Source organism: Microcaecilia unicolor, chromosome 5, assembly GCF_901765095.1.
Source record: "Microcaecilia unicolor chromosome 5, aMicUni1.1, whole genome shotgun sequence".
In the NCBI taxonomy this organism is placed as follows: Eukaryota; Metazoa; Chordata; class Amphibia; order Gymnophiona; family Siphonopidae; genus Microcaecilia; species Microcaecilia unicolor.
Window position 1 is genome coordinate 307,139,123 of NC_044035.1, and position 19,185 is coordinate 307,158,307.

Below are 19,185 nucleotides of genomic sequence, written 5' to 3' on the forward strand. Positions count from 1 at the left end.
AGTATTAGGACTAAGACATTTCATGGAAACTAAATAGCAACAGAAGTACATTTTTAAAGTAATTTTTCAGTCAATCTACAATGAAGCTCTGAAAATTGCTGTTGAAGGATGTGGTCTTGAATTAATATTACAGCTAGGCTTAAAAAGATCTGAAGACATTTCTGTGCAGATAGGTCCATTAACTATTAGTCAGTGACACAGGGCAATAGCTAACTCTTACTTCTGGAAGCAAGTTAATAAGGAATGTCTCCCTCCACCCCATTAAGATATGCCAGTACTTCCAAGATGCTAGGCTCAGCCAAATATTGATCTAACTTAGCCTGGCACTTAACACGCAGGTCTCCCATTTAAATGCTACCGATATATTTAGGTACATACACAAATGTCAGGATAGCAGATGTATGATAGAGACGTTTAAGTACCTCTGTGGCACAACCACAAAGGAGGCAAGGATAGAATAGGAAGCTCTGGAAAGAGGGAGCATAGGATGAAAGTGAAAGGGGACATCAGGGGCGTAGCCAGACAACAGATTTTGGGTGGGCCTAGGCAAGAATTGGGTGGGCACCAAGTGTTCTCCTCCCCCCCCCCCCCCCCCCCCCAAAAAAAAAATCTCAGCTGGTGGGAAAACGCTTCTTTCCACCTTGGCAGCAGTATTGCACTGAAAACTGAACATGCGCAGGTGCCGGTGTCGTGGAGAGTAGCGTTTTTGTTACCATCATCAGGGGGAAATCTTCACCTGGTGGAGCTTGGGATTCTCACCAGTTACCACTAAACATGGGCTACTGTTGAGTGGGCCTGAGCCATAAACGGGTGAACCCTGGCCCACCCAAGCCCACCTGTGGCTATGCCACTGGGGGACATACTCAGGAATAACCTGAAGAAATACTTCACAGAAAGGGTAGCAAATTTGTGGAATGGTCTTCTGGTAGAGGTGGTGGAAACAAAAACTTATCTGTTCAAGAAAGCTTGGGACAAGTACATAGGACCTCTAAGAGTGAAAGGGAGAGTAGATGGCATGGATGAACAGATTGGTTAGGCCATATGGTGTTTATCTGCCTTCATTTTTCTATTTTTATGTTTCTGTGTAAATTGGCAAGTGCACACACTAATTTCTAGAACATTAACAGACAAGTGAGTACATTATTAATAATTGATCAACCTAATCAGGGCTAAATTAAAACTGTTTCACACTGGAATGGCTATTTTCAGTTATACCCACACCCTCCCTCCCCCTGAACTCATGAGTACAAAAAGTGTTTAAATAAAAACACATGGAAGAAAGGCTCAAACCAGTACCACAAATAAGTCATTTTAGATGGTCACTGCTCTAGTGTCATCTCTTTGCACCTGTGGCCTCACACTCATGTAATCCAGGCGAGTAAACATCAATCATCCTCCTGCCAACTGAAGGACTATGCACAGGTTGTTCAGCAGGGCTCAATTTTGTTTGGGTGGGGGTGAGGGGGGAACAGCCTGGACCGGTTCAGCCACTTTTTTTTTTTTTTTTTTCAAACTCCAGAGCAGGAAGAGTACTCTGCTCCAGCCCCTCCCTTCCAGGAAACCTGCAAGGAAGAGGAGCAGAGGGGAGGTGGCCGACAGGTAAGGAGCTCCAGAGGTCCAGGAAAAAGAGACCTCCCTGACCATCCACTGCCGTTCACGACCGGTCCGAAATGGACCGGAACTGAAACGGAACTGATCCAAAGCTGACGCCAGCATGAATGAACAAACCCAAGACAACCTGCCTGCTGTTTGCTGTTAGCCCCCTTCAAGATAGCCGCCGACATGAGGGTCACAACTGAGCTGTTGCTCCGATAGACCTGATCGCCGAGCTGCCCTGTGGGATTCGCTTGGCTGCCTAGATAACCTGGATAGCTGAGGAGGACACCGTGGAATGCGAATCCTTCACGAATCCACAACATAGAAACGAAATCGCCGAGACCGCCGAGTCTGACCGCGGCCCACCGCCCGCCTCGTGGCCACAGCGGGTCCACGATCGAATTGATCCACGACCCAATCACCAAGACCGACCCGACTTGTGTCTGCCCACCACAACAGCAAGCTGAACTCACCAACCACACAAAGGAAGCTCGCGGCCTACAGAGAGAAGCACGCGACTGCACATCGGTCAACCACCAGTGCCGAGGAACACTTCCTCGCAACGGTATCGGAGCCAGATACCGACTTGCCTACTGAAAAGACAGATGATCCGAGGTAAAGGAGTGAGTCTTCCTGACTGGGCTGTTGGGGTGGCGCAACAAGCCTTCTACAAGCGCCCTGATTGCTCTGCTGCTTGAGGGCAGCCCAGATCGGTTGCTCTGAGAGCAGCCCAGCTGCTCTAGCTTTCCCTGGTCCACCCAGCTTCTCTCTGCTTGCTTGCCCCAGTCCGCTGATCCAGCTTCCTCCCTGCTTGATCCGGTTCATCTTCTCCGGCCTGCTTGCTCCAGTCCAGCTGCCCTAGCGTGTTCCAGTCCAGCTGCCCTAGCGTGTTCCAGTCCGCCTGGGCCCAGCTTGTTCCAGTCCGCCCAAGCCCATCTTGTTCCAGTCCGCCCGAGCCCATCTTGCTCCAGTCCGCCGATCCAGCTTCCCCCTTGTTTGTTCCAGTCCATCTGTTCCAGCCTGCTTGTTCCAGTCCAAATGCTCTAGTGTGTTCCAGTCCGCCTGCTCCAAGCTTATTCCAGTCTGCATGATCCCATCTTGTTCCAGTCCGCCCGATCCCAGCTTGTTCCAGTCCGCCGATCCAGCTTCCCCTGCTTGCTCCAGTGTTCCAGCCCGCCTGCTCCAGCTTCTCCCTGCTTGTTCCAGCCCATCTGCTCCAGCCTGCCTGCTCCAGTACATCTGCTCCAGCATGTTCCATTCCACCTGAACCTGCTTCTACCTGCTTGTTTCAGTCCATCTGCTCCAGCCTGCTTGCTCCAGCCTACTTGCTCCGGTACTCCTGCTCCAGCCGGCCTACTCCAGTACATCTGTTCCAGTCCGCCTGAGCCAGCTTCTCCCTGCTTGTTCCAGTACACCTGCTCCAGCCTGCCTGCTCCAGTACATCTGCTCCAGCATGTTCCATTCCACCTGAACCTGCTTCTACCTGCTTGTTTCAGTCCATCTGCTCCAGCCTGCTTGCTCCAGCTTCTCCCTGCTCGTTCCTGTTCATCTACACCAGCTTGCTCCAGCCCACCTGCTAGCTTGTCAGCCATTGACTTACTTGCCTGCCTGCTAGCTTGCCAACTCGTCAGCCATTGACTTACCTGCTCTCCAGTCTCCCTGCTCGTTCCTGTCCCTCTGCATCAGTATGCTCCAGCCCGCCTGCTAGCTTGGCAGCCATTGACTTACTTGCCTGCCTGCTAAATTGTCAGCCCTTGTCTTACCTTGTCAGCCATTACCTTGTCAGCCATTGACTTACTTGCCTGCCTGCTAACTTGTCAGCCCTTGTCTTACCTGCTCTCCAGCATCTCCCTGCTCGTTCCTGTCCATTGGCTCCAGCATGCCCCAACCTGCCTGCTAGCTTGTCACCCATTGATTTACTTGCTTACCTGCTAACTTGTCAGCCACTGACATCTCCAATCCCCAGCCTCTCTCGGCTCGTCCTTGTCCATCCGCACCAGCTTGCTCCAGCCCGCCTGCAAGCTTGGCAGCCACTGCCTCACTTGCCTGCCTGCTAACTGCTAACTTACCTGCTCTCCAGTCCATCTATCCCTCCAATTCCAAGCCTCCGGCTCTCCGCTCTATCTTCTCACCCCAGTCACTACACTTACACCTGTTACACCGCAATCACTACTTATGGCCCCTGTCCACATCCTCTTCCTTGCCCTGTCCCTTCCTAATCTTTTTCCCCTCCCCTTACCGCTGTCTGCCGCTGTGTTCCCTCCCGTCCTGCCCGCTGCAATACCCTATTCACCTCCATCCCTCACCATCTCTCTTGTCCCCCTCCTCCTTCCTAGCCCTTAATCTTCAACACCTCCTTCCTGCCATTAACCCTTCACCTTTCTTCCTGAGTGCACCCCGCCTTCGTCGCCCGACCTCCCCCACCCTCCTCCGCACTCTCCTGCTCCTCCTCCTGCTATCCGTGGGAGACATTAATCCTAATCCAGGCCCCCCTCACCTGTCCTCCTCCTATCCATGCAAATGATTCCGTGATGTCTCCAATCTAGTCTCTATTCCCCTCCTCCTCCCCTCTTCCCTCCCCTTCTCATGTGCCTTGTGGAATGCCCACTCGGTCTGCAACAAACTGCCCTTCACCCATGATCTCTTCATCTCTCGTTCCCTTCAACTGCTCGCCCTAACTGAAACCTGGCTCTCCCCTGACGACTCTGCCTCAGTCGCGGCCCTCTGTCATGGAGGTCATCTCTTCTCCCACACTCCCCGCCCAGATGGCCACGGTGGAGGCATCGGGCTACTTCTCTCACCCTCCTGTAGCTTCCAACCCCTCCTCCTTCCGCAATCTCACTGCTTCTCGTCCTTTGAAGCTCACTCCATCCGGCTATTCTTCCCATTACCACTCAGAGTTGCAGTCATCTACCGCCCCCCTGATAAGCCCCTCTCATCATTCCTTACTGACTTCGACGCTTGGCTCACCGTCTTTCTTGATCCCTCATCTCCATCCCTCATTCTTGGTGGTGATTTTAACATTCACGTTGACAACCCATCCAACTCCTACGCTTCTAAATTCCTCACTCTGATATCCTCCTTTAACCTCCAACTATGCTCTACCACCCCTACTCACCGTGATGGCCATTGTCTCGACCTCGTTCTCTTCTCTTCCTGCTCACCTTCCAATTTCTGCACCTCAGTCCTTCCTATCTCGGATCATCACCTAATCACCCTCACACTTCATCACCCTCCCCCTCAACCTCGCCCAACTATAACCACTGCCTTCAGGAATCTCCAAGCTGTCGACCCCCCCTACCCTATCCTCTCACATCTCCAATCTCTTCCCTTCCATCTCGTCTTCTGAATCTGTCGACACGGCTGTCTCTACCTACAATGAAATTCTCTCCACTGCTCTGGATACCCTAGCACCATTTGTCTCTCGCCCCACTAAGCGCATTAATCCTCAGCCCTGGTTAACCCCTTGCATCCGTTACCTTCGCTCCTGCACCCGATCTGCTGAACGACTCTGGAGGAAATCTCGCACCCTGTCAGAATTCACCCATTACAAATTCATGCTATCCTCCTTCCAGTCCTCCCTATCCCTTGCCAAACAGGAATATTATTCTCAATTAACCAATTCTCTTAGCTCCAACCCTCGTCGCCTCTTCGCCACCCTCAACTCCCTACTTAAGGTGCCCTCTGCTCCCCCCCCCCCCCACTCTCTCCTCAAACACTAGCTGACTTCTTCCACGATAAAGTGCAGAAGATAAACCTTGAATTCACCTCCAAGCCTTCTCCTCCCTATGACTTCTTAACCCACTCCCTCAACCAACCTAACCTGGCCTCCTTCTCCTCCTTCCCCGAGATCACCGAAGAGGAAACTGCTCGCCTTCTTTCTTCCTCTAAGTGCACCATCTGTTCCTATGATCCCATTCCCACCAATCTGCTTACCAACATCTCTCCTACAGTTAACCCCTCAATCTGTCACATCCTCAACCTCTCTCTCTCCACTGCTACTGTCCCTGACTCCTTCAAGCACGCTGTAGTCACACCACTTCTCAAAAAACCATCACTTGACTCCACCTGTCCCTCCAATTACCGCCCCATCTCCCTTCTACCCTTCTTCTCCAAATTACTTGAACGCGCTGTCCACAGCCGCTGCCTTGATTTCCTCTCCTCTCAGGCCGTCCTCGATCCGCTACAATCCGGCTTTCGCCCACTACACTCGACAGAAACAGCACTCTCTAAAGTCTGCAATAACCTGTTCCTTGCCAAATCCAAAGGTCACTATTCCATCCTCATCCTCCTCAACCTATCTGCCGCCTTTGACACAGTCAATCATAATTTACTTCTTGACACACTGTCCTCATTCGGGTTCCAGGGCTTCGTCCTCTCCTGGTTCTCCTCGTATCTTTCCCAACGCACCTTCAGAGTATTTTCTAATGGCTCTTCTTCCATCCCCGTCCCGCTCTCTGTTGGGGTTCCTCAAGGATCTGTCCTGGGACCGCTTCTTTTCTCGATATACACCTCCTCCCTGGGCTCGCTGATCTCATCACATGGTTTCCAGTACCATCTCTATGCCGATGACACCCAGCTTTACCTCTCCACTCCCGACATCACAGTCGAAACCCAGGCCAAAGTTTCGGCCTGCTTTTCAGACATCGCTGCCTGGATGTCCAACCGGCATCTGAAAGTGAACATGGCAAAGACTGAGCTCCTTGTCTTTCCACCCAAACCCTCCTCTCCTCTTCTCCCACTTTCCGTCTCTGTTGACAACGCCCTCATCCTCCCCGTCTCTTCAGCCCGCAATCTCGGAGTCATTGTCGACTCCTCCCTCTCCTTCTCTGCCCATATCCAGCAGACAGCTAAGACCTGTCGCTTCTTCCTCTATAATATTAGCAAAATTCAACCATTCCTCTCTGAACAGACCACCCGAACCCTCGTCCACTCGCTCATTACCTCTCGTCTTGACTATTGCAATCTGCTCCTCGCTGGTCTCCCGCTTAGCCACCTATCCCCCCTCCAATCTGTCCAAAATTCCGCCGCACGTCTTATCTACCGCGTGAACCGATACTCTCATATCACCCCTCTCCTCAAGTCGCTTCACTGGCTCCCGATCCGCTACCATATACAGTTCAAGCTTCTCCTACTGACCTTCAAATGCACTCAATCTGCAGCCCCCTATTACCTCTCTACCCTCCTCTCCCCGTATGTTCCCACCCGTAACCTCCGCTCTCAGGACAAATCACTCCTATCTGTACCCTTCTCCACCACCGCTAACTCCAGACTCCGCCCCTTCTGCCTCGCATCACCTTATGCCTGGAACAGACTTCCCGAGCCCATACGCCATGCACCCTCCCTGCCCATTTTCAAGTCCTTACTCAAAGCCCATCTCTTCTCCCTTGCTTTTGGCGCCTAACCACCTTCCCCACTCATGATACTACACTCACTACATAGTTTGTTACCTTTAGATTGTAAGCTCTCTTGAGCAGGGACTGTCCTTCCTCATGTTTAAACTTGTACAGCGCTGCGTAACCCTAGCAGCGCTATAGAAATGCTAAGTAGTAGTAGTTCCTTAATCCAAACCACCTTCTTTTGCTGTTCTTGCTCCTGGCCTGCTCGCCTCCTCCCTAAGCTCCACACAGATCCACTTCCTTTTTGTCTACAAATTAAGCCCTGGTGTGGGAGGATAGACTTCTGTGGTGGTGATGGCTCTGGCCAACCCCACTCTTGTTTCAGCCAACAGATGACTTACCGTAGTAAAAATCTACCCTACAAAACACTGAATTGGCCCATCTAACAGTTGGGCCCTAGGCATGTGCATAGTTTACTTACACCTTATTCCTGTCCTGCTCTGGAGTACAAACATGACTGACAGCTTTAGGGCATTGTGCAGAAGGTATGCCAATACAGCTTGAAGGCCTGTGAGTGGGCTGGCACCCTGCCTGAAGGATGCTCCCAAAGACCTACTTATGCTCAATATGACCATGAATGTGGCTGAAATAGGACAATCAAGTGCTTTATGAGCAGGCATTCAGTGTGATACAGTCCCTCCTCAACTGTCTGAACAGGGTAGACTGGTACAAGATGTATGAATCATGAATGCCTCCTAGGAACCGCAGCTCCACATTGGTTATTTTCATGTGGGCATCACATGTTACATTGATGGAATAGTGGTGCTTGCAGTTTTCTTAGGTCTCCTCCATATCCCCAGGTGGCATGAGACCATATGGGTGCAATCTATGGCACAATCCACATCATAAAAAGTTGCTTTCTGTGCCAATCGGTCCTGTCTGTCCTTGGGAAATAGATCTGGCCCATACAGCTTTCAGAATAACCTAAACGTGATGGCTGTTGACATTCCAGTTGCAATGGCCACTAGACTCCAGAAAGAACTAGAAGCCAGTAGGTGAAATGCTTCTAAATAGCTTCACTACTCATGGGACAGGTTGAAAATGGCTAATAAGTACTTCCAAGTCAACCTTGATGACATCTTAAAAGGTAACCAATAGCATATGAGCTCATCCAGTACCTGCTCAGCAGCTCGTTGTCATGCAGTCTCTTCAGGGTGGTCCTGTAACAAAATATATGTTCTCATCTCTACCTCTCTGCCCTCCATTGGCCCCATGCAGGTGCCTGCTGCCTTCCCTGTCAAAGTAGCCTAGGATGGTTGGTACTCCTGATGTTGTGTTAGCTGGTTTGTCAAAACATCCTGCAGTACTCAAATGTCCTTTGGAAATGCAGCCTTTTTCTAGCACTGGGTGTGTATTTATTTATCTAATTTCTTATATACCACCTGCAAGTTTGAAAGCTATTGAAGCAGCGTACATTCAGGTATTTTTCTGTCCTTGGGAGGGCTCTCCATTTACGGTAGTACATGAGAAGATAGAGAGTTAAGTGACTTACCCAAGATCATAAGGGGTTGCAGTGAGATTTGAACAAGATTCCCCTGCTTCTCAGCCCAATGCTATAACCGTAAGGATACTCCTCTCCCACATATGGATTAGAAACCAGTGAAAAGATTGAGCCTGTGGTAATTTAACTACAACTCAAAAGCTGTGATTAAATTAACACACAAGTTTGCCATTAATGCACACTGTGATGTTTCTAAGAAGCACTGCATGGACCTCCAACCCTGCATTACCATGTCAGAATGCCATGCTCAATTTCTATTTCACTTATGCTAAAACTTAAACATGCACACATTAAGATAACATTCACATAAGTGCTTAAGCTAAATAAAATGTTACATACCAACTAGTAGGCCCTTCTTTTAAAAAGATTATGATCCTGTTTTGCAAACATTTTTTAATTGTGCTTAAATTGTGTCATTTTAAAGAATAGCAATTAGGAAAAAAAATATTTTGGAGTGATTAAAGCAGAAAGAGACAGAGGGTAGAAAGGATTAAGTTTTAAAAAGCAAAATTAAACAGATATAGAAATTGCTGCTTTTCTGGTTAAACAAATGAGAATTGATCTTACCTATCAGCAGCCCTCTGGTGTTCAGGGCAATGCAGAGGAATTTCCTAAAAGCAAGGCATACTTTGTAAGAATCTTAATACATTCAAGTGTTACACTGATTCTGAATTACCACAACACACCATAAAGCAATATTTTCTAAAGAGAATCAGGCATACTGTTAAAGGCTGACTAGCATGCAGATGATAGAAAGCAAACACGGGTGCTACAGACCATTAGCGCCGGACTAGTACCCGTGTTTGCTTAAGTCCCAAGATCAGAGCCAGCAAGCGCATGTAACAACGCGCTCACCAGCTCTGAACACTAATAGCATGCAAATACATGCGAAACAGGGACACTGGTATTCCTCCCCAATGCTCAGCAGGCAGCATGCCAGACTAGCACACTGCTAAAGCTATAAACCCTACACCAGCTTGGAGCACTGGGGAGAAATAGGGAGCCCTGTCCAGCAAGTATCTGCAGATGACCCGAACCTGACCCCTCCATCCCAAGGCGGTGGACCTCCAGTCCCCCCCCCCCCCGACCCTCCCCCTGATGCCAAGAGCACGGGGGGGGGGGCTGGAGATCTGGTGGATTCTCCAGCCCCCCTAATCCCCACTTGCACCCAAAAAAAAAGCCCTGGTGTGGCCCCCAGTAACCTAGAAATCACTGGGAATAATTTGAGAGCAGGAGACTTGCCCAGAGGCGGCTGGGACCCAGTTGGTGAGAGGAGGGTGATAGTGTAGAGCACAAGCAACAGGTGAACACGGATCTGAGCTATCCTACTACTACTTAGCATTTCTATAGCGCTGCCAGGGTTACGCAGCGCTGTACAAGTTTAAACATGGGGAGGACAGTCCCTGCTCAAGAGAGTATCCTAGGAATAGACCCTCTAAGTGGCCACAGGGTAACCACAGGTGGGTGGCTAGGCATTTTGTATGGGGCATTATAGCCCTGTGCTGTTCCAGCGCTATTGTTAGAGCGCTGATTAGAACAGTGTGTGGCTTCTGATCATCGGGCTGTAGGCCACTAAAAACAAGGCCATTCAGTCTGCGAAGTTCTATGCCCCATGTACTGTATAAAGACAGTATTATGTTTCCCACATGCCCACAGAACTTAGCAACATACATATAAGAAAGCTTAATAAATATGGTGTGTGAAAATAAAACTGAACATATGCATTATAAAGTTTCCCAAAATACAAAGCAGAGTTCTACCAGCCATATTGGTCCTACAAAAAGTCAGATTCTTTGTAGGAAATGATATTTTTTTTGAACCCCCAACAAAAGAAAAAAAAAAAAGATGTTACACTACACACTGGAAAATGTTCTACGAGTCATAATTTATGCTAATATTGGTCCAATAATATAAAGGTATAACAAACTATGAAGAATCCAAAATGGAACAGAATTTCTTTCTTTACAACTCACTTTTACTGGTTTCCCATTCATAGCTGAACTTTCATGGCTCACACTTTCTCTGTAGTTCAGATGGGAAAAGGGCCTTGCTGCTCCCCAAGTCTCCAAATAACGGGTCATTCGTAAAGAAGCCCGCATCTTCAGTCCTTCAGCTGTCTTTGATTTGGGGAGGTGGTTATTTTGTGGACGTCGCTCCTTGGGCTATTAAGAATTATTTCACAGACATTAGTACCTAAACTGCTGTGAGCAAAGTAACTACAATGGCACGTACTTAATGCTAACATTTTTAATGGGTAAAAGCAACCAGGTGAAACTCACTCTGATATTTATATGATCCCCAGAATTTATAAAACTAAAACTGCAGGCATTTTTCCAAGTTTTATATTCTGTATTTACTTCCAGAATGGGTATAACACATCAGGTTACAAAGTTAGTATTCTGTTGAATCTCCAAAGAATTCCACAGAACTTTATGAGCAGGAGATTTGTTAGATGACTTCTATAGGACCTCCTAAAATAACATAAGAAAGATTTTCCTTTCTGTGCATTCAACATCTTTCCCTGCATTTTTTATTATTAAGATGCTCCAGTCTTTATTAAACTATTTTTGAAAAAAGGGTAAGTTATTTTGGGTTTTTTGGAGTATGTATTCCCTTCATATCTACTGTAGGGGCATAGCTACGTGGGGCCACGGGGGCCTGGGCCCCCATAGATTTGGCCCTGTACCCCCGCCGACAACCCTCTCGACCCCTCTTCCTGCCACCAACCCGCCATCACCATCTGCTACCTTTGCTGGTGGGGGACCCCAACCCCCGCCAGCCGAGGTCCTCTTCTTCCTTTCGTTCTGTTTCTGAGTTGACGTCCTGTATATACAACGTGCAGGACGTCAGACTCAGAAACAGAACGAAGGAAGAAGAGGACCTCGGCTGGCGGGGGTTGGGGTTTTCCCGCTGGCAAAGGTAGGCGACGGCAGGGGATGGTTGGCAGCGGGAGGGGGGGTCGAGAGGGTCGTTGGCAGGGGGAGGGGTCAAAGTTGTTGTTGGTGGTGGCGTTGGCAATGGGGGGGTTGGCGGCGCCGGGGGGGGCTAAAATGTGCCCCCTCACCTCGGGCTCTGGACCCCCCCTCCAGCCGGTTTGGCTACGCCCCTGATCTACTGTCCACTCATCAGAATGATTCCTGAAATACCTGCTGATATGCCTCCAAGTATAAAAAGAATGGAATGACAGGACAGCAAAACAATCCATTTTATCTAGAGAGTGTGTGAATTTTCCAAATAAAGTTTGTAAACTAGCTGGATGAAATCACAAGAAAGCATGAGGTTTCCTGAATGGGTTCAGCAAACTTCCCCACCCACCCCCCCAATAAAAACTGTGGCTCTCTCAAATGAATGAATCTTTATCCAGGAGCAGCGGAAACCCCTTTGGTTGAAGGGGCCAAACCTCCAAGATGCTAAGCAGGCCAGTCCCAAAAGAGGTTTTATGATCAAGACTTCCAAAACACATAAATGACTTACCCTCGGATCAATCACCAAATAAGTTTTGATGTTCATTTCTTTAAGAGAAGGGTCTCGCAGTTCTCCATTTCCCTCCTCTACTTGATAAGCATCTTGCAGATGTTTTAATGTTGCATCAGTGATATGCACACGACTAAAAAAAAAAAAAGAAAAAAAGCACACAAGCATAAAACACTACTGAAAATGGCAGATTATGTACCACCGAGATCAGCAGGGATTGATGGGCAGAACTGAGACTTGGGCCTGTGGAAGAAGATCAGGCAGAAGTTGCTCCAGGCACAACAGAGTCACAGGAGGTTGCTTTAATGACAGTACTTCTCTGGCCCTTGGCTAGCTGCCCAGGCATAGTGTCTGGGAAGGGAGCTTATAAAATAGACAAAAGTTGTGATTTATGTAAATCATGATATTAAACGATAACAATGCCTGGAAAACATTTTTTGTAGATCATTCAGTCAGATGTTAAGATATATGTAATCGTTAAGAACCGTTTTTTTTAGTTCTGATGTATTTTTAATTATTATTCTTCACAACTGCAATGGTGAAACATTAGGAGTCCAAGTACACTGAAGTGTTGCTCATTTTTTTTTGATTGGAGAACACAACTCCCAATCTCTTCCTTTTAAAAGCTTGAGCTGTCACTGGCCCCCACCAAGCTGCCATATCTCTAAGTAAGAAACCACATGGAGGCCATCAAAGCATACTTGACTGGACAGCTGCCATTTACCAGCTGCTTTAAAAGGTCTAACTGATACACATCTCAGTAGCCTAAAAGGTTTTACTCCCATACTGTTTATTTTAATAGTTTCTAGAGAAGTGGACTGAAACACTTCAACATAAACCTGTCTCTCATTAATCTGTAAGAAGCTTAACTGAATACAGCAAGCTACAACTAACAGGCCAATGCATGAAATGCCCTGTTACCCAGGTGGTATACAATGATACACCACCTACTAATGAAATGTCAAAATAAATCACAACCTTCTTAAAAACGAACGTGTTACTAGCATGCCTTGCGAAAGCATGTCTGGGATTCATGAGCTAGCTAGATATAAGGTCCACTATTCTTACCCAGGTACTCCTGCTGATTCCATGCGATTAGCCAAGGTAACATCATGAGACCAAACATCATACTGCCATTTCCTGAGTCCGATCACGCCACAAAGGACATTTCCAGAATGAACACCGACCCTCATGTTGATGTCCACCCCTGTGGCTTCCCTCACTTGCCTGGGAAGAAACAGTGTTTACAGAACTCTCTCCATCATAAACACACTTTTAAAAAACTTAAGTCTACTGCACTGCATTCTTAGAGCTTGTTGATATTAGCTCAGACACTGGAGAAAAAGTAAAAGTACTTTAATTGCCTATATTATCATTTCTAGAGTGATAGAGCCACTGGCCAAGACATCAAAGACCACATTAACACTTATAATTAGATCAGTTTAAAATATTTATCATTTACAGTAAATGTACTTTGCAGTAGACATACCCTGCTGTGACCCTGACCTCCTCACTTGGTCACTAGGAAGCTAATTTTATAACAAGGTGCCTATATGAAAAATCCCTGTTTCATAAAGGCAACATAGGCACATACACACACATGCTCAGAAGGTATAAATGTGTGCATGTAACTTCATGTGTGTGCATGCACATTTTATAAAATATGCACATACATCACAATTCTAATCTAGTTCCACCCCATCTACATCCTCCAGAATGCCTACTCAGATTGCTTGCAGTGCGTCTAATTTTTACTCATGTACACCAGTGCGTAATTTTCTACGAGTCTTTTTCCATGTGTAAAGAATGTTTTACATGTGGAAAGGGCTTTAGAAAATTACCCCCTTACTGTGCAGGATGCATTCTCTGCTGAGAAATATTATTTCAACATTTGACAGACTGTAGTGTCAATCAAGGTATCTTCCTCAGTAATGCACAAGCTGGTGAGATATAGAAGACTTTGCCATGTTTTGATTATACCTCAGTTTGTTTATTCTGTTAACATATATAAATAGCAGACGATTCACCAGGTTCTTGTCAAATAAAACATCAAGATGGAGGTTAAATCCAAGTTTAATATCTTCCCTGAATCATTTAATGCAATTACTATACCGCTACATCTGTTGGGTGGCCTGTAATCTTAGCTTGCAGCTGTTCTTTGGAACTATAAAAATGTCTGTTTCACAATAAAATGCATTTTTCTGGCAAGTGTTACAATTATTTTGTAATATATCATATTCCATTCTAAAGTGAGGGAACCTTTACTCAAGTTCATAGAGCATGCTTTGTAACATACTTTGACATTTTATCATGTTTTATGATGAAGTGGCAATACTTGTTGCAGGCATTGCCAAAAGTTCAACTTGAGTTCAATCATCTATTTTCTGCTGCCAAGCAGGACTGAGTTAGGTACACAAGTGGGTGATGTCATATGATGGCATCAGGATGAACTGCCCTCCCGGAGCTTAGAACTTTAGTGTATAGTCTAAGCATATGTGGCTCATCCCGAATGCTGAAGTCTCATCTCTTCAGTTTTGTTTTTTCCATACAGCTAAAATAGAGGCAAAACAAAGTTCTCCAGGTTGCTTTTCGAAAGTGTTTTCAGTGTGTTCACTTAAACTTTTTTCCTGCAAAACACAGAAGACAATGGCGCTCATTTTCAAAAGGGAAAAATGTTTCAAAAGTGGCAAAAAGTGGCAGATGGACGTTTTTCTCGACAAAATGTATAAATCGCGATTTTCAAAAAGGCAGAACTAGGATGTTTTTCACAGAGTTCATCCAAATAGCAAGGGTGTGTGCCGGAGACATGTTTTGGGCGGGACTTGGCTGGGGTTAAAATCTGGACCTTTTTTAGGTAGGGGGGGGGGGAGCAGAGCCCAAGATAGGAAGGGGCTAAGAGGAATTGAACCTGAAGGCTGAATTTAAGATAGGAGTAGGAGACGGGGAGGCGGGAGGGGGGGAATTTACCGACTTATGATGACATTTAGTAATGTTGGACCATGATTATGATTCTACTTTGAAAATTTACGAGTTATTGAAATATTTGCTAGGTGGTAAAGAGAGGTGCACTAAGACGGTCACCTATAGCAATGGTTAAACTAAAGTACAAATGGAGGGGGGGGGGGGGAGTTAAAAGTTTGATGACTGTACACAGTGCTGTATAAGTGGTGTGTTTTACTGACACTGCTGTATTAGGATATGGATATTATTGTACTGCGAGGGCTTTCTACTCGTTTGACTTGTCATCACTAAAAATGTTGAAACTTAAAAGAGGAATAAGGGGGGGAGGGGGAGGGTTGTTTAGAGAAAAAAGAAAAATGCCATTTGACGACGGATGAAAGATTGGCAGATGTGGGCTGTATTAGTATTGTTTTCTTGTTGCAATATTATGTATGTATTTTCTGCATTTTATGTCAATAAACAGATTTAAACATAAAATCTGGACCTTTTTCAGCGATAATGGAACAGAAAAAAAAAAAGATCCAGGGCAAAAAAGGAGTATATCAGTTAGACCTATTAGCATACCGATTTACTGATCCAACTAACTTATTACTAATCCTGTATGGACTCCTTTCCTATGGTCCAATCATAGTAAGTTATCTTCCACTGGAAAGTAGACACAAATAAATCAAGAATAAAAGCTCAGGTCTCCTCCTTCACATCAAGAGGTAAAATTGATCCCTCTACCTTCTGGTCCAAAATACCTTTTGACCAATTAGGATCCATTTCTCAGTCATCAAACTTCATACATGACTGGAACATTATATGCTTAGATCTTTTAAATGAAATAGCTCCTGCAAACACAAAACTTAGACCTGCTAAAAAACTGTCTCCATGATTCAATGATGAACCATTACAGGCAAAAGATCATGCAGGCATCTAGAAAGAATATAGTCCAAATGCTTGAGAAAAGACCCTTCATACTTTAGCTTAATAAGCTCTCATCTGCCACTTAGAAAGAACTTCAACATTGAGAAAGCTAACTCAACTATTCATTTAATTCCATCCAAAAAAGACTGATATGCCAGTTGCAAAGAGAACCCTAGAAAACCGACTCGCCTCTTTCTGCTATGAACAAGTGGATATTCCTCTCAGCTCCAAGCTCATCAAATTAGAACTCTCCTGAAGTCTACCTCATTGAATACCAGTTGCAAGTCAGCTTCTTGGTCCTCTCCTCATACTGTCACTGCACATTAATGCTCAGACCAGGTTTCATCATAGGACTGTGCCTTTGGTCAAGCTGGACAATCTGTCCTTGTCAACTAACTCTTGCATTTGATTGTGCAGGCTGCTGCAAGGACTAAGACAATTCAATAAGGAGCAACCCAGTTGGGTGACAGACTCAGTCCTGCTTGTCAACAGAAAAAGCAAATTTTGCTCACCTAGAGGATGTTTTCCATAGACAGCAGAACTGAAAAGTCACAAAATCCCTACCACCTTCTCAAGAACTCTCTCACTATTTTGAACTTCAGAACTAACAGAGGAGCTTGCTGAGCGTGGGAAGGGTAGCCATTTTGTATTAAAGTTCTGAACTCTGAGAGAACAGTTTTGTTCCGGTGCCATCAGATGTCATCATCCACTTGTGTGCCTTATCAATCCTGCTATTTATAGAAAACATCCATTATAGATGAACAATATTAGTTTCTAAAATAAAGAAAGAAAAGACTTTGATAAATAAAAATGTTAGACATCCTTGACAGTTGATCTGAAACATGAAATTTATGCAGAACTGCACTTCAAACTAGGGCCCAATATTCAAAAAATGCTTCTAAATTTATGCTCCCAAGTTAGCCTCCTAAATTCGTGCCCTATTTTTAGCCAAACTTAGGAGCACAACTTTCCAGCTGAAAATTCATCTTAATTTAGAAACTAAAAAGTTACACTCTTAAATGTAGGCCTGCCATTCATTTGCCTAGATTTATGAGCCTAGTACTGAAAATCAATGCTAAACTCCTAACTTCTCTTCTCCACCCTAAATCCATCCCTGTTGCCACCCACTTCTTATGCTCCTAAATTTAAGAGTTTAGTGAAATTCTGAGTAAAAATGTATTCACTTAGCCGTAGTAAATTTTCAGAGAGGCCAATTTATTAGCATAATTCTCAAACTTAGGAGCATAAAATCTTTGAATATCAGGCCCTGAGGGCCTTATTCTATAAGGGTTATGCTCCTAAATTACAAGCAAACTCTATGATCCAAAATAGATTATGCTCATAATTTGGCAGTATAACTTATGCTCATAAAACAGGAGCATAAATTTTAGGAGCGTAAAGTTAGGAGCATAACCGTTACAGAATAAGGCCCTTAGGGGTCCTTTTACTAAGCCGTGTAAGAGCCTACGTGCGTACAGCACACTCCAAATTGTCACTACTGCCTGGCTAGCACATGAGCCAGGCAGTAATTCTGAATTTGATGTTCGCAGAATTCCCTGGTAGAAAATAATTTTCTATTTTCTACTGTGAGCTGTTTATCCAGCAGTAAACAGCAGTTGGCGTGCACTGCATGCTTACCGCACAGGTAGCACGTGAGACCTTACTGCTAGGTCAGTGGGTGGCAGTAAAGTCTCAGGCCAAAAATGGACACGTGCTGGTTTCAATTTCAGCGCATGTCCATTTTCTGGCCCCTTAACAAAAGGCCCTTTTTCATACATGCGATAAAAAATAGCCTAGTGCACGCCCAAAAGATGCCCTCGCACTACCACAGGCCACTTTTTACCACGGCTTAGTAAAAGGACCCCTTAATGTCTAAGAAACTTCTAATGTCAACAACTAAATCCTCAACTATCAGTTCAGTTTTCAGTTAGCAACATGTATTGAAAATAAACACTGGAGGCTTTCTGATTTAACCAAGACAGATATTTTGCTTCAATTTTAAGATTTAAAGGAAATATAGTGGTATTTATTTTGCAGGATGTTGTATGGCAAAACATAAAATCAGGATCACCAAATAAGTGCACTCCCTGAGGGCTTCACTATGACAACTTCACAGTAAATTGCTGACAGTTTCTACTCTAAAGAGTGAGGTCAACTTTCTGTTATATGTAGCTACATAAAAAGGTTCTACATTGAGTAATTTATGTGCTAGAAAAGTCAAATTTGAACAGATCATCCAACTCAAATTATCTACCATATGAATCAGGCTGTTAATCTGGATATCAGCCAACTTCAAGAACTTATTTCTCATCTTAACTATGCATTAATTTATCAGTTAGCACCTGTGGATCTCTGGCAGTTTTCCAGTTTTGAATGGCATACAAAATTAAAGAGTAATAATGTTCTATTTTTGAATGCAAAACAGGAAGTGAATACTTAGGAACCTCCCTGATGCAGATTGCAAAACATGATTATGTTGGAGATTGATGTCTCCTAGGAGTGACGAAGATAAGTTTTAGAACTTATAGAGATACCTTGTTTGTTGGAGTATGTTTTGAAAAATATATAAAATCTGAAAAATGTAAAAGAATAAATTAGCACTATGGGCTTTGCTGTTGACTACTGAAGTGCAGAAATAGCAGCCAAACCCTCTGATGGTCCATATAATAATCTCTACTAGGAGTTCCAGCTCTTCCTTGGTTGATCTTACCTCCTGTTTAGTTATTGATGCCTTTGTAAGCAAAGCAAGTAGCATACTTGAGGGAGGGACAATAATATATTTTTTTCATTGGTAAATACTTATTACTGACAATACTCCCCTCCCCCCCCCTCCCCCACACACACAAGCTGTGGGTAAAGGTATGTGCACTGTTCCACAAAGCACAACTATCACAAGATAGCAAGATGTGGTTTTATTTTTATTTTGTATAAGCAGAATAGCCACCTGCTGGCTTCTTCACCAATTTTGCTCTCAAGTTTAACATGTGTTAAATGAACAATTAAATGATGGCAGCTCTTTCTCTTCTATACCTACTTTATAGCTTCACACATGTCGAGTCCCATTTTCACACAGTTCTTTGCATGGTTTGGTAAGGATACAGGCAAGCCCGAGACACAGTAGTAACAGTCTCCCAAAATTTTAATTCTCATGCATTCATTTTCCTGCACAATGAAGAAGAGGTCTGTGTTATCAAGACAGCCCACGGATTACCGAAAAATGAAAGTTAAATGATGAAATATTTAAAACAACGTCAATGCATATCAACCCTTATCTTCAGCATCCAATTCAGACTGACAAGGAGCAACCTCATAGCATGCTCTGAAGTCACTTAGAAGTAAACTGAG

General features: G+C 45.0%; 1 protein-coding gene across 4 annotated transcripts in view; it reads right to left on the bottom strand.

Moving 5' to 3' along the window:
• ADCY7 (adenylate cyclase 7) overlaps positions 1-19,185 on the bottom strand; it is a 257,435-nt gene that overhangs the window by 57,909 nt on the left and 180,341 nt on the right. For all 4 annotated transcript variants that reach the window (XM_030204352.1, XM_030204350.1, XM_030204353.1 and 1 more), the window contains 5 exons: positions 18,875-19,002; positions 13,039-13,197; positions 11,971-12,103; positions 10,470-10,658; positions 9,064-9,107 (listed from right to left, as the gene is read on the bottom strand). In XM_030204352.1, the coding sequence (XP_030060212.1) occupies positions 9,064-9,107; positions 10,470-10,658; positions 11,971-12,103; positions 13,039-13,197; positions 18,875-19,002 (653 nt within the window). The remainder of the gene's footprint in view (positions 1-9,063; positions 9,108-10,469; positions 10,659-11,970; positions 12,104-13,038; positions 13,198-18,874; positions 19,003-19,185) is intronic.